Source organism: Nipponia nippon, unplaced genomic scaffold, assembly GCF_047370975.1.
Source record: "Nipponia nippon isolate SJK-2023a ecotype South Korea unplaced genomic scaffold, ASM4737097v1 scaffold_2, whole genome shotgun sequence".
NCBI lineage: Eukaryota > Metazoa > Chordata > Aves > Pelecaniformes > Threskiornithidae > Nipponia > Nipponia nippon.
In genome coordinates, this window is record NW_028262336.1 from 59,802,205 (window position 1) to 59,822,659 (window position 20,455).

Genomic DNA, 20,455 nt, shown 5'->3' on the forward strand with positions numbered 1-20,455 from the left:
CTTTTGCTACTCTTGAGGTCAAATGGCCGTGCCCACAGTTGCAAAGATCACTTGTTTTATCTTTAGGATCTATGTTTCCCATTTGACTATATGGCCTCACCATTATATGGATACTTACTGCACTGACTATCGTATCTGTAATTTCATCTATGAACTACTTCGTAAGCCTTTGATAAACTGAAATAGCTTAAAGGTCCGTTTCCCTTTCTTCACCAAACATAAAGCAATTTCTATATTCTGTATCCTGATTTATATATCCTAATTCCTGCCAAGATCATTGTCCCTCTTGAATGCCACATTAAAATATTTTGTTCCATTTTGGGCCATAAAGAAGTAATTTTTTTTTTTTTTAATCTCCCTTTATTTTGTTCTAACTGGAATGGCTAAAGAGCTTCTCAATGTATCTTAGTAAATGCCCAAGGTCTTGGTCAGCTTGATTTTTTTGTTTGTTTGTTTGTTTGCTTTTGTTTTGTTTTGGCAGGGACTACTTCTTACAGCACCTGTGTTTCTCAGTCTCTAAGGCATAGCTTCCTTGCTGACATCATTCTTTCTCATCCCCAGACTGCTGTGATTTTTATTGGCTTCGTGCTCTTTTCTAGTAATGTTTTCACATAATTATTCATTCAGGGGACATTCGGGTTCCTGCATTTTGTTTGTTAGTATAGATTAAAACATAATTATCACCTTTGACAAGATTCTAGACTGTTCTGTGTTCAAGCCCCAAGCTTTTCAGAGCAGTCAGCTTCACTTCTGGTAGTTGATTCCTCGTTTCAGCTAGGATAGGGTTAACATTCTTGTAGCTGGTATAGTGCTGTGTTTCGGATTTAGTATGAGATTAATATTAATAACACACTGCTGTTTTAGTTGTTGCTATGTAGTGCTTACACTAGTCAAGGACTTTTCAGCTTCTCGTGCTCTACTAACTGAGAAGGCTGGAGATGCACAAGAAGCTGGGAGGGGGCACAGCCAGGACAGCTGACCCAAACTGGCTGAAGGGCTCTTCCATACCGTATGGCATCATGCTCAGTATATAAACTGGGGGAAAGCTGGCCGGGGGGGCCACTGCTCGGGAACTGGCTGGACGTCGGTTGGTGGGTGGCGAGCAATTGCATTGTGCATCACTTGCTTTGTATATTCTATTATTGTTATTACTACTATTATTATTATTTCATTCTATTTCAGTTATTAACCTGTTCTTATCTCAACCCATGAGTTTTCTGACTTTTACTCTTCCGATTCTCTCCCCCATCCCACTGGGGGGGAGTGATCGGCTGGATGGTGCTCAGTCGCTGGCCGAGGTTAAACCACGGCAGTCGATAACTTAGCTCTTTTGATATTTGAGAACATCGACAGCAGACTTACTTTTCCTCTTTCTTGGATTCATTTCAAACTAAACTTGTGATCACTGAATTCATGATACTCTTGCATCTAGTTGTTCTGTAATGCCTCCATTACTTATGAAAATAAGCCTAAAATAGCATCAGTTCTTCTTGTTTCAGTGCTTGGTAGAGAAATTTGACAGCTATATCGTCCAGGAATAACTAGGCGCTACAATTTTAGTAACACTTGCTTTTCAGTTCATACCTAGCACGTAATTCTCTTGCAGCTGCCCAGTTCCCAGTGCTGTCTGTTTATAATTTTATTGTATTTGCACCAAAGTCTGATATCTGGTATTCTGTCAAAGTTTGTCAGCAATACACTAAGAGTGTACACAGGCCTTGTAAAGATCAGTGTCTTGATTGAAACAGATCTTAGCTGTCTTGACTTCTGCTTCATGATGGCGTTTTTAGCTTACAGTGCCACCTCTCAACTCTTCCCTGATCAAAGCTCATCTTTGAGGACCTGTATGCCAAATGGCATTGTTCTGTTTTTCTTATTACTGATGGGTGAAGTCGTCTTCCCTTATCTGTTGTTTCAGGTCTACATGCTGTGTAAGGGTCTTAGAGAAATACTGTTCTCTTGTTCTGCAGAGTTTAACAAACCTTTGTCTTGCCCAGTTAATGGCAGTTTGTTACTCATAGGATTCCATAGGTGAAGCTCAGACATACCTCTTATTCAGTTTAACAGGACTAGACTGTTTAGAGATTTATTCTTGATGTTTCTTTCCCTCTGCAGTTGCTACTGTTGAGACTGTTACAGTATGTGACTGTTTCCCGAGGCCACAGTCAATTTTTGAGCCTGCAAAAGTGCATCTCTCCCATCTCTCCACTTCAGTCCTTACATTAGAGAAATTTTTAGAAAGCTGAAATTATTAAGTGGAACATGAAAAACTCTAGTCATGCTCGTTAGAAGATAGTCTTGGATATTTAAATTTGCTTGTATTAATTTATTTTATATAAATCCGAAATCTTGTCGCTGATCCTGAGTTGTGCTTTTTTGTTTGTTTGTTTTGTTTTTTATTTATTGTTTACTCTAAACTTGTCAAGGTTGGGTTTTGAGATAAGGTGAAAAACACGGCCACAGAGTCATTGATTTACAAGTGAGGGCAGGGGTAGAGCTTGAGCATTGTAATGATTCTGATTGTGACAAACAATTAACCCACATGTTCTATGCTTAAAAGATAAAATAATGTTTGGCTCGGAAGAGGAGGCAGGGTGTAAAGGTGTGGGGAAAAAACTTGCACAGTTTTCTTTTTAAATGTTGTAATTTTAGTGCCTGGTGTCTTAATTTCATTGGGAGTGGGAAGGAGGGTTTTACCTGTGTTTTTAAATGCCCTCTGTCACCTGTAGTGTTTGTCATCTGCAGCTTCACTCTACTGTTCCTTTCAGGTTATTTCTAATTACTAGCAACTATGTACTAGGTTTCTTAAAGGAAGCTTGTTTCCCTTTTGTAATAGGAGGCTCAGAAAACTGAAGTTTTCTCTTGCCTTTCCTCCTTTGGTACTTTTTTAACATGATTTGATTAAGCAGAACTGTTGTCCTAGCTCTTCAAGACACTTGAGGTGTACTTAATGTTGAAAGAGGGATGAACTGTGTTTGAAAGCAGATGGAGGAAAGAATACAACTTCACAGAAACTTACCTTGAAGTGTTACGAGTGGCATTTTTTTAAGATAGCATAGTTAAAAATCTCAATTTAACATTTCAACTCTGCTGTGGTCTTTGCCAGCCTGCATAAATAAATACGCATGCTAGGGAAAATGCATATCCTGCAGACTTTTTTCATCCTTTCTTTTCTTCAGGGGAAAGTAGTTCACCAGAGCCTGAACATTATGAACTCCTTTTCTCAGAAAGTGAAAATACAACACATACGCTCCCTGTCAGAAGATATAAGGTTTTATTATAAGAGGCTAAGAAGTAATAAAGAAGATTTAGAGCCAGGAAAAAAATCAAAGGTTTGTTTATGCCTTATTTCGACATGTTTACAAGTTCTCTCTTATATATAGCATATGTTAAGTTTCTGTGGTCATCAGAAATCTTCTTTCTTTTTTCTTTGGTCATCAGATTTACTGTGCTGTTTCTTAATTGATCTGCTCTTATCTGTTTTGCAGATTGCAAATATTTATTTTGATCCTGGCTTACAATGTGGAGATCATTGTTATGTAGGATTGCCTTTTCTATCTAAACGTAAGTAACGTTCAACTTTATAATGAAAATCTTTTAAAATTTTTTTTTTTTTCTGAAGCAATGATTTTACATGAAGAGTTTAAAAAGCACATTATTTCTTAAAGCGGAATCTAAAGTTCAGCACAGCGTAGCAATGCAAGAAGATGCATGGGATTCTGACTGGGATTTGCACGAGAACTTATTCAAAGAATGGACAGAAATAAGAGAGAACTCAAGCCATAGGTAAGTATTTTATCCCTGTTACTTTCTCAGGTCTTAAATCACTAGATAATTCTGTTAACGTGTGCTCTTATGAAACACAAGGTTTCTTAATATTGCAGTGCTCTTTGAGATGAGGCCAAGAAGGAGTTACATGGCCTTCTCTGCAAAACCTTTAAAGAGAACATTTGAAAAGTTAAAAACCAATAATAGTTTCCTCAAGTCAAACAGAACACTGAAAGTTATTATTCACTGGAGAATGCTGCAGTTCTTGAAAAGATGGCAACAGCAAGGCAGTCTCTACTCTGCAAAAATTCTGAAAACAGATTATACTGTTTGTGCAGTATCCCTGCTTAATCTGTTTTAAAGTAGTAACCTCAATATCCCTCTAAGATTTCATAAGGTTTGCTATTGCCGCTATTCTGAGATTATTGCATTTCAGTGAATTATCACACTGTCTGGTTTTTTTTCTTTGAGATTTGCTAAATAGAAGGTGATTAATGATTGCTATTTAATATTTAGAAAAAGTCAAACTCCATAGGCTGCTATATATACCTTTTAAACATCTGCCTTCTCATACAGAAAGTGATTTACTCTCCAAGAGACATAAGTTAGCATTAACAGCAAGTGCATGTGTCTTTTGTGATGATAGCATCCAGACCGCCATTTCAAAAAAGGTATGCATATTTGCTGAGAAACAAAATGACTGTATGCAGCTAAATAGAGTAACAAAAGCATACCTTCTTTATTACTTTTTTGTTATAACGCTGGTATATTAATATCTCCTGAACAAATTCGATCTAACCAGAATCCTCTATTTAGCCACACTGGTAACTTTCAAGAATGTCCTATCACCTATGGTAAGAGGACAGTAAAAGAAAATTCTATTAAAAACTACTTCTGAATAAGTAGCAGTTCTAGCTAGAATAGACAATGCTTTAATATTATTTAATATTATATATAAGCTAGCATATGTAATGCTTTTAAAGAGAGTTAAAATTAACCAGCTATCCAAGGTAGCATTCAGCAAAGGAGAAACTGCTCCTTCTGAATACAGAGGGGTTCTGACTTGGGTATTTGGAGTCTCTCCAAAATACTTCTCTAGGTTTGAAGTCTAGCGTTTCATCTGTTTTGCTGACTGGAGAACTCAATACTGTTAGTCTTGGTTTGAGCTCATGGTGGAGAGCTTGTAGGAAAACAGGAATCAAGTCTGTTGCAGAGGTTGGTTAATAGCAAAGAACTTCATTCACTGGTGGAAATAGTAGCTGCACCAGGTGTGACTAGTTCAGATTTGTTAGACAGGAGTATAGGCGCATGCTCCGTGTATCCATTGCAGCTAGAGTACATGTACAGATTTACTGTACATTACGCATGTGTAGGCACAATACATTTTCTGGATAGTGGATGTCTGGATGTTGTATTGGAAACAGACTGTTGCAGGACTGATACTGTTCCTTTCTACTGTTTATACCTTTGCAAATAATCAGATATATTTTGGGTTATTTTTCTTACTGATCTGAATCTCCGGTATATTCTCAAAATCTGTTTCTGCACTAGTAAGAGCTAGGCACTTCCTAATGAAAGATGAAATTTGTGTCTCGCTGTCCAGAAAGCAGTGATTTAAGAGGAATGCGAACACCAAAAGATTTGTGATGCAGTGCATAAGTCCTACCACATTTTTCTGCTCACCTTTACCCATAAATCTGCCACAACAGACCTTGGAATGGATGGATGGATGTTGACAACAATATTTAATAGAGGCCATCTTTAGAATCTTTGGGTTGGTCTCCTATAGCATGGTTTGGTGGTTTCTGTTGTGCTTTTGAATAGCAGTACGTATGGGCAGAGCTCAATGGGTTTTTTAATTGCATATAAATATAATGTACTGTGCTATTTCTCAAACTAATGTTGTTTTCAGGGTGCTTTTAAGGCCTCTGCTTTTTCTAGGCTTTTCTTGTTTTATTCCTGTAAAGTAAGTTTTATAACTGTTTCTCCAGACTGAATGCTGTATTTGAAGTAGACACAGATCTTCAGAAGGAAGTCCAGTTGAAAATCACAGCAGAAATGGCCTGGCCTTCCATACTTAGTTCACTGCGCCATCTCAGCTTCCCTCTTACCAATACAAACAGTTCATCAGTAAGTTATTTTGTCAATAGTATCATTTTGTAGGGACTGCATTTTAATAGGTGTTTCTGATTACATTAATCCTAATGTAAACTTTAAAAAAAATTGTGTTTCTGAATAGGAAGAAGAAATTTTTCTAGAAAATCCAGCTGACGTTCCTGTGTATGTTCAGTTCCTTCCTGTAGCTCTGTATTCTAACCCGTCCACCTTTGTTGATAAAATGTTGGAACGGTAAGTGTTGTTTTAGAGTACTTAGGGCATTCTCACTCTACAGCAAAATGCATTTTACAAAAAATGCATGCAGTATTTGGCAGCTGTTTTGGTAGTTACAGTGTTGGCCACTTCTAGAATTTGAATCATTAGGCCAGTTGAGAACTGAATCTAGGCTGACTGCCATTGAATGCACCTCTGTGTTTTTTGCTAAGCTAAAACGATGTTTAGATTTCTTCCTTAACTTGATGTATAAGGGGGGGAAATAAGAAAAATCCAATGATCCTTTTGGCTGCATATTGAGTCCTATCATAAGTTCTTGATTTGTGCTAAAATCCGTAAATGAAAGTATGTAGTCATCTTCCCTGATCTGGGGGGAGAAAAAAAATTGCATGTCTGTTTCAGGTTTAATTTGAGTAAGCCAACGAATTTCAATCTGAGGACTCTAGAGTTCCAGGTCTTCAGAAATTGCGTAAGTATTTCAATATGTTCTTTGGATTTTTAAATTTAGATATTTTAATGTTTTAATACGACTTCAGTCACGCACGTCTTCAAGTTTAGATATTACTATGTGTAAAAAATGTAATGCTTCTGGTGGATATTTTCAGGGAATTGGGAAAAGTAGTATTTCTTTAAATGTAACAGTTAAAATGTCGCTTTTTCTGTAATGTCGCTTACGTTATAATAGGATTGTGGAAGTTACAGGAGAACTGCATTTATTCATTCTCTTGCTGATACAGGATTATTTTCTTCAGTGTAGTGGTTGCTAGTTCTAGAATTTGTAAAGTATTGAGTTTTCCATTGCTTTGTTCTTTATTTTAAATGATTTGAGTTTCGTGGACAACTTTAAGGGTGTGCTTTTTCATAAAGAGAATGCCGCATCCTGAACACATTCTTTTTTCGTCCGACAAATACACCTTTTCCCCTCCATTTGCAGTTTGTTTCAGATTAGCAATTCAATGCTTGGACAGTATCTAAAGGCAAACTTAGCAAAATACAATTTTTCAATAGTTCTTCTATTTTAAGCTTGCTTTTTCCCCTTTATATATTCTAAAAATGTTTTAACAATGGAAAATTTTGAGGATAGAAAATGTTACATAATGGCTTAATGCTAATTTAGTGTTTATACATTTCAGAACTTCTGAACTCTTTCTTCTCCTGGAGCTTTATGAATCCACATGGGTGTAGTTTAGCTCAGTTCTGTCTTGCTACGTTCTTCTGCTTCTTAACAAAAACGGATGGTTTACTAAGTAGGGAAATTCTTGTGTTATCAGGCTTTCTGGTTTAAAAAAAAAAACATTGGGTAGTACAGTTCTTTATGACAAGACCAATTTTCTAGCTAAAATAATATAATATCTACAAATATATGTAAAAATTTCCTATTTTTAAAAGTGTTGCTTTGTTTTCCCCACTCTCTTAAGGTCCAGCCACTACAGAGCACTGTAGGACTTACAAAGGGCCTGGCTCGTCATTCAGTTTTAAGCCTAATATTAAAACCTGGTGAGAGAAAGTCTGTCAAAGTAAAGTTCACTCCAGTTCTTAATAGAACTGTTTCATCATTAATTGTTATCAGGTATGATAGATATTTCTGAAATGAGCGTGACTTTTTTGATGTTGTTCGTTTATATAAAAGATCATACTTGTGGTCAGCTGTCAATAAGAAACCATCGCTTTTACAATAATAGTTGTAGAATCATATGTGTCTGGAGAAAGATTTAATTTTAATGTGGTTGTGATATGTTTTACAGTAGCTAAATTGTATTCAGTATGTACTTTCTAATGTTTCCCCTTTTTCTTTGTACACAGAAATAATTTGACTGTAATAGATGCCATAATGGTACAAGGACAAGGAACGACCGAGAGCTTGAAGGTTGCAGGCAAACCTCCTGGTGCAGGAAGTTCTTTACGCTTTAAAATCACAGAAGCATTATTAAAAGACTGTTCAGAAAGTGAGTACTTCTTGAAATGTGTGGAAACATTTTTCCCCTGTTTTAGTGCTCCAGAAATTTAATTCCTTTAAATACATTAAAATTGCTTCTTCATTTAGGCAGAAATGAAATATTTTACCTTCTTCATTTTAATGTGAAAATTAGGAAAGATGAAACAAAAGCCCTCCATCCACTAAAATTCAAGAGGCAGGAGGTGAAGATCCTAGTATGTTTACTAGGATAATCTCTAATTCCTAAATTTAAGTCAAATTGGATCACCGATGCAACTTTCTGTATTAGTTTTTCCCCTCACACACACCCCTTCAGAATCTGTATGCACGTAACCAACAGGGAAAAAGGCAGGGTGCGTTCCTTGAGGGAAAATGAAATCCCAGCCAGATTCTACTCTGGGGTCCGAGGTTTTCTGCTCTGTGGCCCCAGGCTTGCTTCCGAGAGGAGAGCTGAGAGTAGCTGTATTACCAAAGGAACTCATAAAAGAGGTTTAGTTGTATCTGGTATTAAAATCTGCTTTGTTACTTTGCAGATTTCCAGACATATTTGTAAATGCCATATTAATTATTATCTGAGATTATTCTGCCTTTTTTGAGGGATGAGTAAGAAAACTTCAAGTAAAGCTTAGTCATTACCTCTTACATGTTGTGGTTTAGGGATTTTTTTGCTAATAAGATATGTGTAGCTCAACCATGGATTTTCTTTTTAAGAGACAAAAAAATACACTTTAATTCTCCTCATGCTGGGACTTTTCACAGAATACCACAACACTAAGCAGTACATCAAAGAACTTTACAGCTTAGGCGATTTTTTGTGAGGCAGCACTGCTCTCAGAGGTTTGGGGGTTTGTGGTTTTTCCCTGATGCATTAGTGTGCTCTGGAATTGTACAAGCGCCCTGCCTTGACAGTGATGAGAATCTGGCTTCAGAGGTCTGTTTCTGCAGGTTACGGAAAGGTTTCCACGGGCCTCGCTAGTCCCCTTTCCTGCGAGGATATGGACAGAACTCTCTTCTGCTGTAGAATATGAATATAGTGAAGGACATCTGTTTAGCATAACACTAACCACTTTCTGCTGTTTGTTTCTAGAAATGAAATACAAAGAACCAAATTTCACACTGAGAAGAACATTTAAAGTGGAAAATACAGGGCAGCTGCAGATTAATGTGAAAACTATGGAAATCAGTGGCTATACATGCGAAGGATATGGATTTAAAGTAGTTAACTGTCATGAGTTTGCACTAAGTGCCAATTCCTCTAAAGACATTGTCATATTGTAAGTGTCTTTTCTTACATCCAAATGGAGTCTTACATTAGGAACTCTGTATACCTAATTCTGTTTCAGAGGAAAACTATTGGTTAAATTCCGAGGTTTTTTGCTTAAGCTTTGAGTGTTGTGTTTTGTTTTGTTTTTTACACAACATAAAACATGAAATTTTTCTCTCTTCTTGCAAACACTATTTGATTTTTAAATAACTTCAAGTTTTCATGACTGACTATAGTATTACTTTTATTACTATCCAGTAAGTATAACTTACTGAGTTGGAATAGTGTTACTGTATGGTTTTTATACATTTCCTTCATCTGGGTTGTGAATGCACATGAGATCTAGATTTACATATGGTTTTGGTGCATTGCATCCTTTAGTCAAAGGATTATTATCATAATGCACAGTATTTTAGTCTTGAATATTTTGTCTGTTGCCTTAATGATGATTGTTCAGTTGTGTCAGTTTTTATTGTAAAAGATACCTGCACCAAAACCCGATCTTTTTAACACTGCTTGGATTTAAATTTAGCTATTCAGAATATGGTATCTAAAAAGTTCAGAAGATGCTTCTGTTCTGCAAGGAGGTATGAGATATTGCAGGCAGTGAAATTTCACTAGTATTTCTGCAACAATCTTAGTTTGTGATGAGACGGGAACATCGTGGTGATGCTTTTGAAAAGGCATGCAGTTGTGACTTAAAGGCGAAGTGTTTCAAAACTTTATAGCTCACATAATGGTCCGTTCCATTGCTTGCTTACAGCTGCTGTTAATTTTTTACTGCATTCGTAGCTTTCTTTTAACAGATTTGGCCAAAGCTTACTTTCAGTTATTATATCTTCATATGGTGTATCAGATGTGTTAAGCATAGGTGTTTGTGAACCTAGTCAAACACGTCTCGAGGTATTTGAAAGATACTCATAAGTATTTTTAGGTTAATTGCATGGATGCTTATTAGTCATACTACTAGGGCTATTTGCTATAAATGTTTGATTGGGATGCCAGTCATGGCAGTAATTGGTGGAGCTTGTGGGGTTGTTTTTATTATTATTGTTTATGAATAATATAAATTACCTCAAACTTTCATGCTGTTCCTATGAAAAGTTCTAGCGTGCTTTACTTTGTTTTCAGGTTTACACCTGATTTCACTGCTTCCAGAGTCATACGTGAATTAAAATTCATCACTGCAGGAGGCTCTGAATTCGTATTTATCTTGAATGCATCCCTTCCATATCACATGTTAGCAACGTGTGCAGAAGCGCTACCCAGGCCCAACTGGGAATTGGCATTGTACATAATCATCTCAGGAATAATGAGGTAGCGTGTATACGTTTGTTCTTACCAGTATGTGTGCATGAACTACCACTGCTTGAATGCAGGTTACAGAGAAGTATGATGTATTCAGTACGTGCTATAATTGGTGTAAAATAAAATAGGGCGAGGTGAAAAAGGAGAACAAATTCATAAACGCTCCTATGGATTGTGTGTGAACAGCTTAAGGCTGAGGAGTACTGACTCTCTGCTCAAACTGAGGACAAAATAATACACTTCTTGCTTGGGCCTATTTCCTTAAGTGAGACACACACTTCTGCTAACCCTGGTAATCTGCAGTCTTTTGATAAATAATTAAGCCAAACTTGAATCAAATTAGGTATTAAAGCACTGCTAACCGTGAATTCCCATAGAAATTTAAGCATCCTTCTGGAGTAGTGTGCTTTAGAGCGATATGAGGCAGTGACTGTAATGAGCTTAGCGGATGAATTTAACTTTGCTGCCACTTGTATGTGACAGACAACTGGTGCTGCTAATAATGGGATTTCTAAGAACCCAACGGGCATTGTTTGCAGCCCTGCACACTCAGGGGTTACGTAGTAGCATATTAATGCACTTTTTTCTCAGTAACCAGACGTGTGTTACCTATGACTGGTTGAAATACGAGTTGAAAATTCCCCCGCGTTTTCCTAGTCTAACCTCTACCTATCTTTATTTGTGTGAAATCTGAGGTTATAAACAATGCGTCCCTCCTCACCTCTGGGATATGAGACACTTTCCCCCGCTGCCTTTATCCAGAGAAAACCCTAGCATAGAAACTTACCGGTGTAAGTTGTTACTTATCAGTAACAACACATGCTGTTTTCCTTTTTCATTTGTGTTAAGCTTGTATCTTGGTGTGAGATGGATTGCTGCTGTAGATGCCTGTGATGAAAAAGCAGTCTTTCTGTGTGCTGCAAATCCAAAGCATTATCACAGATAGATAATATTCCTGCATTTTTTTCCATATTCAGATACTGGCTCTTCCATTTTGCTGCACTATATTACATAAATGTTCGGTTAGGCTGTCTTTCCTTCTAGGGATTGATAAAACTATTAAATAGAGAGGCTAAAGTTACAGCCTGCTTAGCTTTCTTTTTTGATTCTTCAGCACTTTCCTAAGTAATGCAGTGTTAGTTAGGAAACTGCATTTTCCTAAGTAACAGGAAAATTTCTGTTACTTAGGAAATTGTGTTTCCTAACTAACACTGCATTACTTAGGAAAGTGCTGAGTAAGTACTTAAGTGGTTTTCTTCTGTGTATTTGCTAGAAATTTATAAGCTTAGTTTCTCTTTAGTTTATTGACAGAGTGAATAATGCTTGTCAGCTCGTAAGTGTAGTTTGTGTGGATAATTTTATATGTACTGTATTTGTTAATTGGACTTTACAAAAGAAGACAGCATACCAATCCCTTCCCTCACCATGTCTTTTTCCTATGAGCACAAAACATCCTCCTTAGCAGCGAACTAGGAAAGAGTCCTAATGTAACCATTTCACACTATTCCAAAGATCCTGTGCACAGCCAGCCTCTAACTTTTAGAATGCCATCACGCAGGGGTTTGCTAGTTGCCACTGAAATAATACTTCCATATTGTTGCAAAGCTATCCTTAATTTCTAGGAATGAGCAACTCTAGGAGTTGGTCTAGTTCGTGTTTTTAATTTGATAAGGTGGTGTTTACTGTTGCCTTCCCTAAATCGCTATTGATTTGGATTGTTACCATACTTGTGGCTCCAAGTTTTGAAGTCCAACTTGATAGGATATGTACAAACACGACAGAGGAGCCAGTCCTTTTTGTGAAGAACTTACCAACTAGGCATATGGGTGCTCCAGGATAAAACCGTGAGGGGAAAGAGGGATGTACCAAGGTCATTCTTGGGTGTCTAGACCATGGTACTCCCCGCTGTGTGGTGTTCCTCACGCTGATTTGTTTTGTAATTTAAATGACATGAACACTTCAGGCTAGTTATATTTTTCTTTTTTTAAATAATATTTTTTTAAAAAGCAAAAACCGCAAACCACCACCGCTCCCACCACCACCACACCAAAACCAGAAAGTGCAGTTAAAAAGATCACAAAACAAGATTTATTCTGTTTCTTATTTCAAAGCTGGTATTTGTTTATCAAAACATGAAAGCTGGCTTACGTAGAGGGAGTAGCATCCTTACCCAGAGAGTGGCAGAGGAGGAGAGGCCCTCAAGGTGACCTTTGCTGCAGCCTCCCCTGTAGAACCTCTGCAGAGCCCAGCATCGATACCATGAGGCGAGTGCCATGGGTTGCGGGGGAAGAGCGCCCACCCAGCCCTCCGAACCCTGCGCGCTCCGTCCCAGGTTTGGGTCCCACGCACCTTGGTGGTGGTGATGCGATGCTCTTGTTGGTACCAGTCTTGTGAAACTCTCAAATAGCATCGTGGATTACAATTAAGAAGTGAAAGAGATGGTACCTTATTCCTTACATCCCAAAGGTAATGCCAGTTTCGATGGCATGGCACCCAAGGCAAGCATTAGTCTCTTGAGTAACAGTTTCTGTAAGCTTGTCTGAAAAATTCCCCTATTCCTGTAACTTTTCTGTCGCTTGTTAACATCTTGGATGAAAATTCTCTTTCCTACCTTCTGCCATCCAGTTAGGCACTTAGAATCCTTTTTAAACCCCGGGGCAGGGAAAAAAGCACTGATAACCAGCTATCAACAGACAAGTTGGTCTCCAGAGTTGCTTCTATTTTTGGTGATAGGTAAAAGTTAAAAGATGGTATCTAGACTAGATTCTTTTAGCTAAAATTGAGCAAGAGGTATCTCGTCCTTTTGTGTGAATTGATGCTGGTTTTCATACATTGGGCTTAGAAAAACTGGCAGTCGGAACAGGGGGGAGAACAGAAACTGAAGTTGCTAATTTCAAGTTCTTTTCTCATAAACTTTCTAGGGTAATAGGCAAGGCAAGCTTTAGTCATCGTCATTGTGTCTCTTCCCCCCGAAACTCCCACCCGTTAGAAGATGAAATCGATAGCAGTGTGATGAAGGTCTCTGCAGTGGTTTTATTGCTTCATTCAAAAATGTAGTTCACTGCAGTGCGTTATGTAAGTGGAGAACTCCTCAACACGGTATTGCAGCAGATGCAGTTCGTTGTAAAACTCCTTGAAATAACGCTCTTAAAATTTACGCCTCTGAGCAGCAGTACGGTTCTCTACAGAGGGTCTCTGCTTTTGAAATGGAACCGCACCACTGAGCTGTGAGAGCTGCTGACCACTGGGGTGCCATTTTAATATTTTAATTTTTTTTCTTTTTTTCCCTCCTTTGGATTAATGTTCTTTGCCAACTGCATGTCAGACTTGCATCTAACTTCCATTCTCAGTATTAGTGATGTATGTATCATGCTAGGCTTCTGTAATTTATGTTTCAATCAGACACAGTTGTGGTTTGGATGCAGTATTCAGCTTTTCAGTACAAGATACAAACTTTTTGTCTTGTGTGTTTAGATTCATTAACCTTAAAATGCTCAAAACTAAGAAGTACTTACCTGACTGCCTCTCTTCTCTGCAGTGTTCTCTTTCTCTTGGTAATTGGAACAGCCTATCTAGAAGCTCAAGGCATATGGGAGCCATTTAGGAGACGCTTGTCCTTTGAGGCCTCAAACCCTCCCTTTGATATGGGAAGGCCACTTGATCTCAGGAGAATAGTTGGAATTTCATCTGATGGAAAGTAAGTATATGTTTGGGGGTTTTGTGGGATGCTTCCCCCCCCCCCCCCCCCCCCCCCCTTTTTTTTTCTTTAGTTATAAGGCCAGTAAGAAAGTAACACTGCTCTTTAGATCAGGTGAGTGAATAAAGATCCTCCCAGTTAGTTATAAAAAGATTGGTTTTGTGATTGTGAGGAATATTCATCTTCCGGAAAAAAAGAAAGAAAGAAAAAAAACCCAACCAAAACCAAACCCTGTCAAGGTTCCTGTTAATGTTCTTGAAAATGAAAGATACAGACTGCAGAAAAATTGCAGGCCAGAAGTTCCTACCTTTGGTGTCTTAAGTTAAAAAAAGACCTTCTCCTTTCAGTGTTCCCTCCAAGACATATATTGACTGTCATTTTACCGTGTGTTTGTTTATACGTACAGCGAGCAAGTGAACATGGCAAAGGCTACTGACTTGTTTGACAAGTTTAGGCATTTTTGTTGGTTATATGCCAAGAACAGTGTAGTTCAAGGTTTCTTTTGGACATAGTGATTCTTTTTTCATGTGCAAGAACGGAAACATTGTAGGGTACATTTAAACACTTGTTCTTTCAGCTTGAATGCGCTTGGATCAGATTCTAATCACAGCTCATCCAGAGGGATCTACGGAGCCGGCAGTTCGTCTTCACGATCCAGTGCAGGGAATCATAAACAATGCAACGCAACAGCACACCTTCACAGCAATAGAAATGCACCTGATGTTGAAAACATCAAATCCAAAACCAGTTCAAGCGTACCTAATAGGACTTCAGCACAAGCAGCGTCCGTGCAGTCGGTGAACAGGGTGGGCCCCTTTACCTTGGATTCGGGTGCCACAGCTCAGACTCACGCCGCAGGGAAGAGAGCCAAGGGGACGAGGCAGAACCAGCAGCCGACGCAGCAGCAGGCACCAGCTTTGGCAGAGCAGCCCCTCCAGCAGCCCCCAGCATCCGGGCCCCAGCAGCCAGAGCAACAGACTGAAAGCGCTTTGCCGCAGCTACCGCTTCTCAGCCCGCCTCATGGCGAATGTGCCAGCAGCAGGAGGCACAGCTCGGAGGATTCAGATCTCACTGGGCTCATAGAAACTATGGAGAAAGACTTTGACCACCCCGAATCCCCCTCCCCAGATGTGTTTACAGAGCAGCCCCCGTCTCCACTAGCAAAAAACAAAGGTAATACGATTCTCCTTTTTTTAACGGGATGATTCATTATGTAAGCCACAGAGCAAGGCTTAATCGACTGTAAAGGCCACGTTTCATAGCGTGGAGAGTGATGGCTTCTCAGCTGCTCCCTGCCCTGTACGTGCCTCTGTCTCGAACACTTCCTTTATTCGTTTTATGGCAGTGAAGTTCTCCACGCAGGGCTAGATTGTGATTCTTCCTGCAAAATTTTGGGAACATTTTGATGAAAGCAAGTGTGAATATTTAGACATCTGACCCTCTGAAGAAGAAAGGTGCTTTTGGTTGCTACTCCTTTGCTGTTGGGTTAGCACCCGTCCCTCCCACCTCCGTCATTTGGACTTGGAGCTGGGGGTTGAGGAAAGGGAAGGGAAGTTGTTCTAGTGTAGTGTGAAAACTGAGACGGGGAGAAAGGGAGGAGGGGGAGAGAGAGAGACGGGTAAGCCCCTGTGTATTGTTTGGGAATGGAATTCTTCGTGCCCAGACTTGCGGTTGTAGAAAATCCTCGATGTCAGGTGGTCAGCAAATTAATACATGGCACCTGTGTTTATGCATTCATCTTTGCATGAGGTTAGAGTTGAGTTTGAATTGTTTATGCATCTTTTCAATTGTCTAATGCTTAAAATAACGTATTGACTTTCATACATCAGATATAAGGTCCGAATGTGTGTCAGTTATTTTCCTTCTTATAAACACTTCGTTAGAGTAGAACTTCTAGTCATGCTTTTTGTATTAGCCATTTCAGTGGTGTCCCAGAGTTATGTGGTTATGAATTTAATCTTCATGGGTTTATTTCTAAATGATTTTTCACTCTTTTCGACCAACACTGTTGTACAGAAACGGTACTGATACCGTGTGGCTTGTCAGAGACAAAGTTAAGAAAATGCATGGTGGGAAGGCGTATGAACCCTGAAGCACCTGTAGGATCATGCATCACCAAAGAGGAAAGCTTCACTCTGTTCCGTAGTAATGAGCAGAAAGTTCTTCGTTAGTTGAGAGCGGAGGTGATGACGCACCTGGGCTTTCAAAGTGGAGACTCTGAAGCGATGAGAGGTTTTGGGATCCTGCTGAAATACGCTACTTTATTTCTGGGCTGTTTCGTTTGTAGTTTAGGCAAGGGGCTGTGGTTGGGGGAATTAATCTGAAGAGAAGTATGACCAGTTTGGCAGGTAGTCATTTCATAAAGGCTGAATGGTTCTCCAGCAAACGGCGTGACTGCAGGTAGGTTTCATAGGCAGCGTCTGTGTTAGCGAGCAGTGCGGTATCGGCGCTCTGGAAAGCCAAGTGGCCGGTAGTGGGGACGCAGCGTCCTCGTGGGGCGTCCGAGCGGCTTTACGGTGGGCCGATCCAGTCGCTGTGCTGAATGCCTGGAAGGGCTGGGAGCGCTTCTGGAGCGCATCTGCCATTCCTAGTGCAACCTGAAAAGAAACCAGCTCTTGCACTCGAGTGCTGCTGTGCGACGCAGCCGCCACACACTAAGTGGGGAGCACGGAGTTCGCTTTCAAAAGCGCATTCCTGATCCAAATAATGTGGTGTACCTATGTTAACGTTTTTGTACCGATAGCAGTTTCTAGCAGGCTGTGTATTGGGAGCATGTCTTAGCAAATAGCTGCTTCTAAGTGTCGATAGACCTTTGATTACATTTTTTCAACTATATTTAAATGCGTTTTCTTGAGACGGGTGCTTCTATTGATTTGTCTATCAATTTCAAAAGCTGTTTAAACAATGATAAAATACTTTGTTCTTAATCACTTACACGGGTTCCATTTTTTGGAATTACTTTCCTGTTTTGTAACTTTCTCCTGATTACAAATTCATTCAGATAAATTCACATTTTTCCTCCTATTACAGAGCCTTTGCATCCTTTGTGCTTTGACATGGTGGTACACTGACTATTTAAACATGTTCTGACTTGCAAAATACATTACGAATGTTACATTTTGCAATTCAGATAGTTTTATCGACCTCTTCGTCATCGTAGACCGATAAATCAGATTTATGCATGTAGACTTCTTTTTGGACGAGCTTTATAAAAAAAACCAAAACCAAAACAAAACAAAAACCAAACAAAAAAACCCCAAAAAACCCAACCCAACATTATCTGTAAACTGTAACTTGACTCACAAAAGCTCAGCACATCAAATAAAACTTGCCCATTTCCATTTGCCCTCCTTAAAAATATAAAACCACAGGGGAAGTCCCATTGTCTATCCGGATCTCCATACACACACGATTTGTCCTTAGATAAACAGCTAGAGCCAGTCACAACCATTTGCAGAAGCAGCAGGTTCTGGACTAAAACTGGCTGGCGTGCTGGCCTGTGCGGGATTCCCGTCCGTACGGCCTTCTGGTTCAGCTTCCCAGCGCTTGGGTCCTAGCAGGCTGCTGCGGAGGCTACGTCAGATTTTTGTTAAACAGCTGCTTTACGTTACATTTTTATGTCATGGTAACATTTTACGCAGATTTTCTAATGATGAACATTAAACTGTTTAGCAGTCCTGAACAGACTAAATTTGAAGCAAATCTTAGAACGAGGCCTTCTGAGGCAAAACCAGAATACCCGCAATGAGCTGGAAGCTGACTTTTAGAAAATTTCCATACAAAGATCTACTTGTATGCACATTTGTATTTGCATTCACACTAAAAACAATATTTTATCTCCAATATGTTTGTTGTTCTTGATACTGAAAACATTTGATATTAAGTCTGAAAAAAACGAAGTTTGAAGGCACTGCCCTTTGATATGTATCTGGAATTTGCCAAAAGACTGAAGGCAAATTTATGTTTTGGTACAAACTTCCCCTGAGGAACATTTTGCCGAATGAAATACGACAGCTGGCATTGTGCTTTCAGACCCCATTCTGACTTGAGCGGCTACAAATCCCAGTAGGCGCTGAATCCACTTATTCAGCACAGGTTAACTGAGTCTTCCCTTGAGTCAACTGGTACGTCCACCCTAGAAGCTGTATGCGGGCACCGCGCGGCTTGTAAGTGCGAATGCTTGGTCTGAGGGGCAGTACCTAGGAAAGATCTTACTGGTGAAGGCGTGTATTACACCTAATGAAAGACATAAGAATATTGTGAATGCTCTCATCCTGTAAGAGAATAACAAGGGGCGATGGTAAGATGATGACTCCACACATGTGCACGCACAGTGTCTCTGTATTGATGCTTTTTCTGATAACTTTTTTCCTCCCCAGGAGCCTAATCCTGCCTATTTTGCAAGCCAGGACCTCTGGCTTGATTTTGAAGGTTCTTAAAACTCTATGTTTTGAGCTTACACTAGGCTACATTTCAGTTAGCCTGTAGAAATCGCAGGAAAAACACAATCAATTGTTCAAGCAGCATCATTTATTTATACGTGGATTGCTTCAAGAATTGATTAAACATCCCCTGGAGTGTTTAACGCATTGTTTTTCCTACTTTGAGATGCAGTAACATTTTAATGTGTCAAGCCAAACTATTTTACATTGAGCTTAGTCATACTTCTTAGAATGGTACACTCTGAAAGAATACAATATGCCAAGGGGAGAAAGTATACTGGGGTGTGAGATTTCAGGTTTTGGGGAGTTGGGGTTTTTTTACATCTTTGCTAGACAAATACTGTTGGTGATTTTTTTCTCATCCACTCTAGTCTTACTGCAAGCTGTTGCTTTTTTAACTGACAAGCGTGCTAATGATTTCTGTTCTTCATTTGTTCGGATGATAAAGCTTGTACTGACTTGCAAAGTTCCTGTTTAAATCTAGTCTTGCATGGTGAAACTGTCAAACTGGATTCTAAGGTGTTTAAAAGGAATGCCAGGAACAGAGCAGAGAAGAATCAGAGGTAGCCAGGTGCCCACCGTCTACAGAGAGGCAGTGGAGGTAGGGCTCAGGAGCATAAATGCGACAGCGGAGATCAGGGTTCTCCAGGTTTGACGCTATTGCTCACGTCTGGTGTGGAGTGGCTGTAAATGGTTGGTGTATCGTAACAGGTGACAAACTTCAGAGGCTTAATCATGCGGGTTAGCCTCTAAAATGAAGTGAACTAGCCCATCTCGGAGTACTGCTGCTGAGAATCTGAAGCATCCTTATCTCCCTAGGGAAAGGTAAAACACTTCAGCGCAAGGCTAAGCCACAGAAGAAACGGGAAGAAAAGGATAGAAGAGGGAAAGGAAAGCAACAGGAGGATGAACTGAAGGATTCCTTGGCAGATGATGACAGTTCTTCAACCACCACCGAAACCTCCAACCCAGATACAGAACCACTTCTCAAAGAGGTACGGCACTGCCCGTAAAAGGAGGCCCCTGGGTAGCTGGTGGCTCACCTGTTAGGGCAGGAATGCAGTCGCTTCCCCCCACCCCCAGCTTTCGTATACTATAATACCTAACAAAGGAAGAATGTTAATTAAAAAACATCTTTCCCAATCTTTGCCTTCACTTCTTCTCTATAAAATTTGCTCCTCTGTGAGTGTGAACACGTTTGAATCATGTAGTCTCAGGACTGAACATGCCTGAGTGACCGTGGCTTGAATAAGCCAGCAGTTGTCAGCAGCACGGTGGTAACTGTCTCTCTGCAGGCTCCTAGCCTACTCTATTTGCAGAATAAAACACCGAAGTACGGACACTAATTTTACTCGATAATTAAGGTGTATGCTAAAACCATGCATTTCATCAGTCACGAAGGGTCAGTTCACTGGTGGTACGTTGTCAGCAGGTAGTTACCTTAATTACCTTTGACAGTACCCCTACCTTTATTCTACTCATTTGGCTTACGTGCTTCTAGGCAATAAACTAAAGCTCTAATAATTTGTGTAGTGGTCAGGTGGTCGTAAATATTTTGTCCTAAAGCATGTGCTAGGGAACCAAACAGAGCAAAGGTAACTGCAAAGAGAAGAAAACCAAGCCTAAATTTTGACTTCAAATCTGAACTTTGGAAAAGGTAGGGATTCTAGCAGGGGGTAAGAAAGAAAAGAAATCCATGTAATAGATTT

At 39.5% G+C, this 20,455-nt stretch overlaps 1 protein-coding gene across 2 annotated transcripts in view; it reads left to right on the plus strand.

Moving 5' to 3' along the window:
• TMEM131 (transmembrane protein 131) overlaps nt 1-20,455 on the plus strand; it is a 104,595-nt gene that overhangs the window by 72,614 nt on the left and 11,526 nt on the right. For both annotated transcript variants that reach the window (XR_015704613.1, XM_087756787.1), the window contains exons 20-32: nt 3,180-3,332; nt 3,489-3,564; nt 3,669-3,786; nt 5,760-5,898; nt 6,008-6,117; nt 6,502-6,568; nt 7,518-7,669; nt 7,903-8,045; nt 9,123-9,309; nt 10,431-10,616; nt 14,146-14,304; nt 14,882-15,477; nt 19,566-19,741. Coding sequence is in view for 1 of the 2 variants with exons in the window: in XM_087756787.1 (XP_087612913.1) it covers nt 3,180-3,332; nt 3,489-3,564; nt 3,669-3,786; nt 5,760-5,898; nt 6,008-6,117; nt 6,502-6,568; nt 7,518-7,669; nt 7,903-8,045; nt 9,123-9,309; nt 10,431-10,616; nt 14,146-14,304; nt 14,882-15,477; nt 19,566-19,741 (2,262 nt within the window). In the remaining variant the exon portion in view is untranslated. The remainder of the gene's footprint in view (nt 1-3,179; nt 3,333-3,488; nt 3,565-3,668; nt 3,787-5,759; nt 5,899-6,007; nt 6,118-6,501; nt 6,569-7,517; nt 7,670-7,902; nt 8,046-9,122; nt 9,310-10,430; nt 10,617-14,145; nt 14,305-14,881; nt 15,478-19,565; nt 19,742-20,455) is intronic.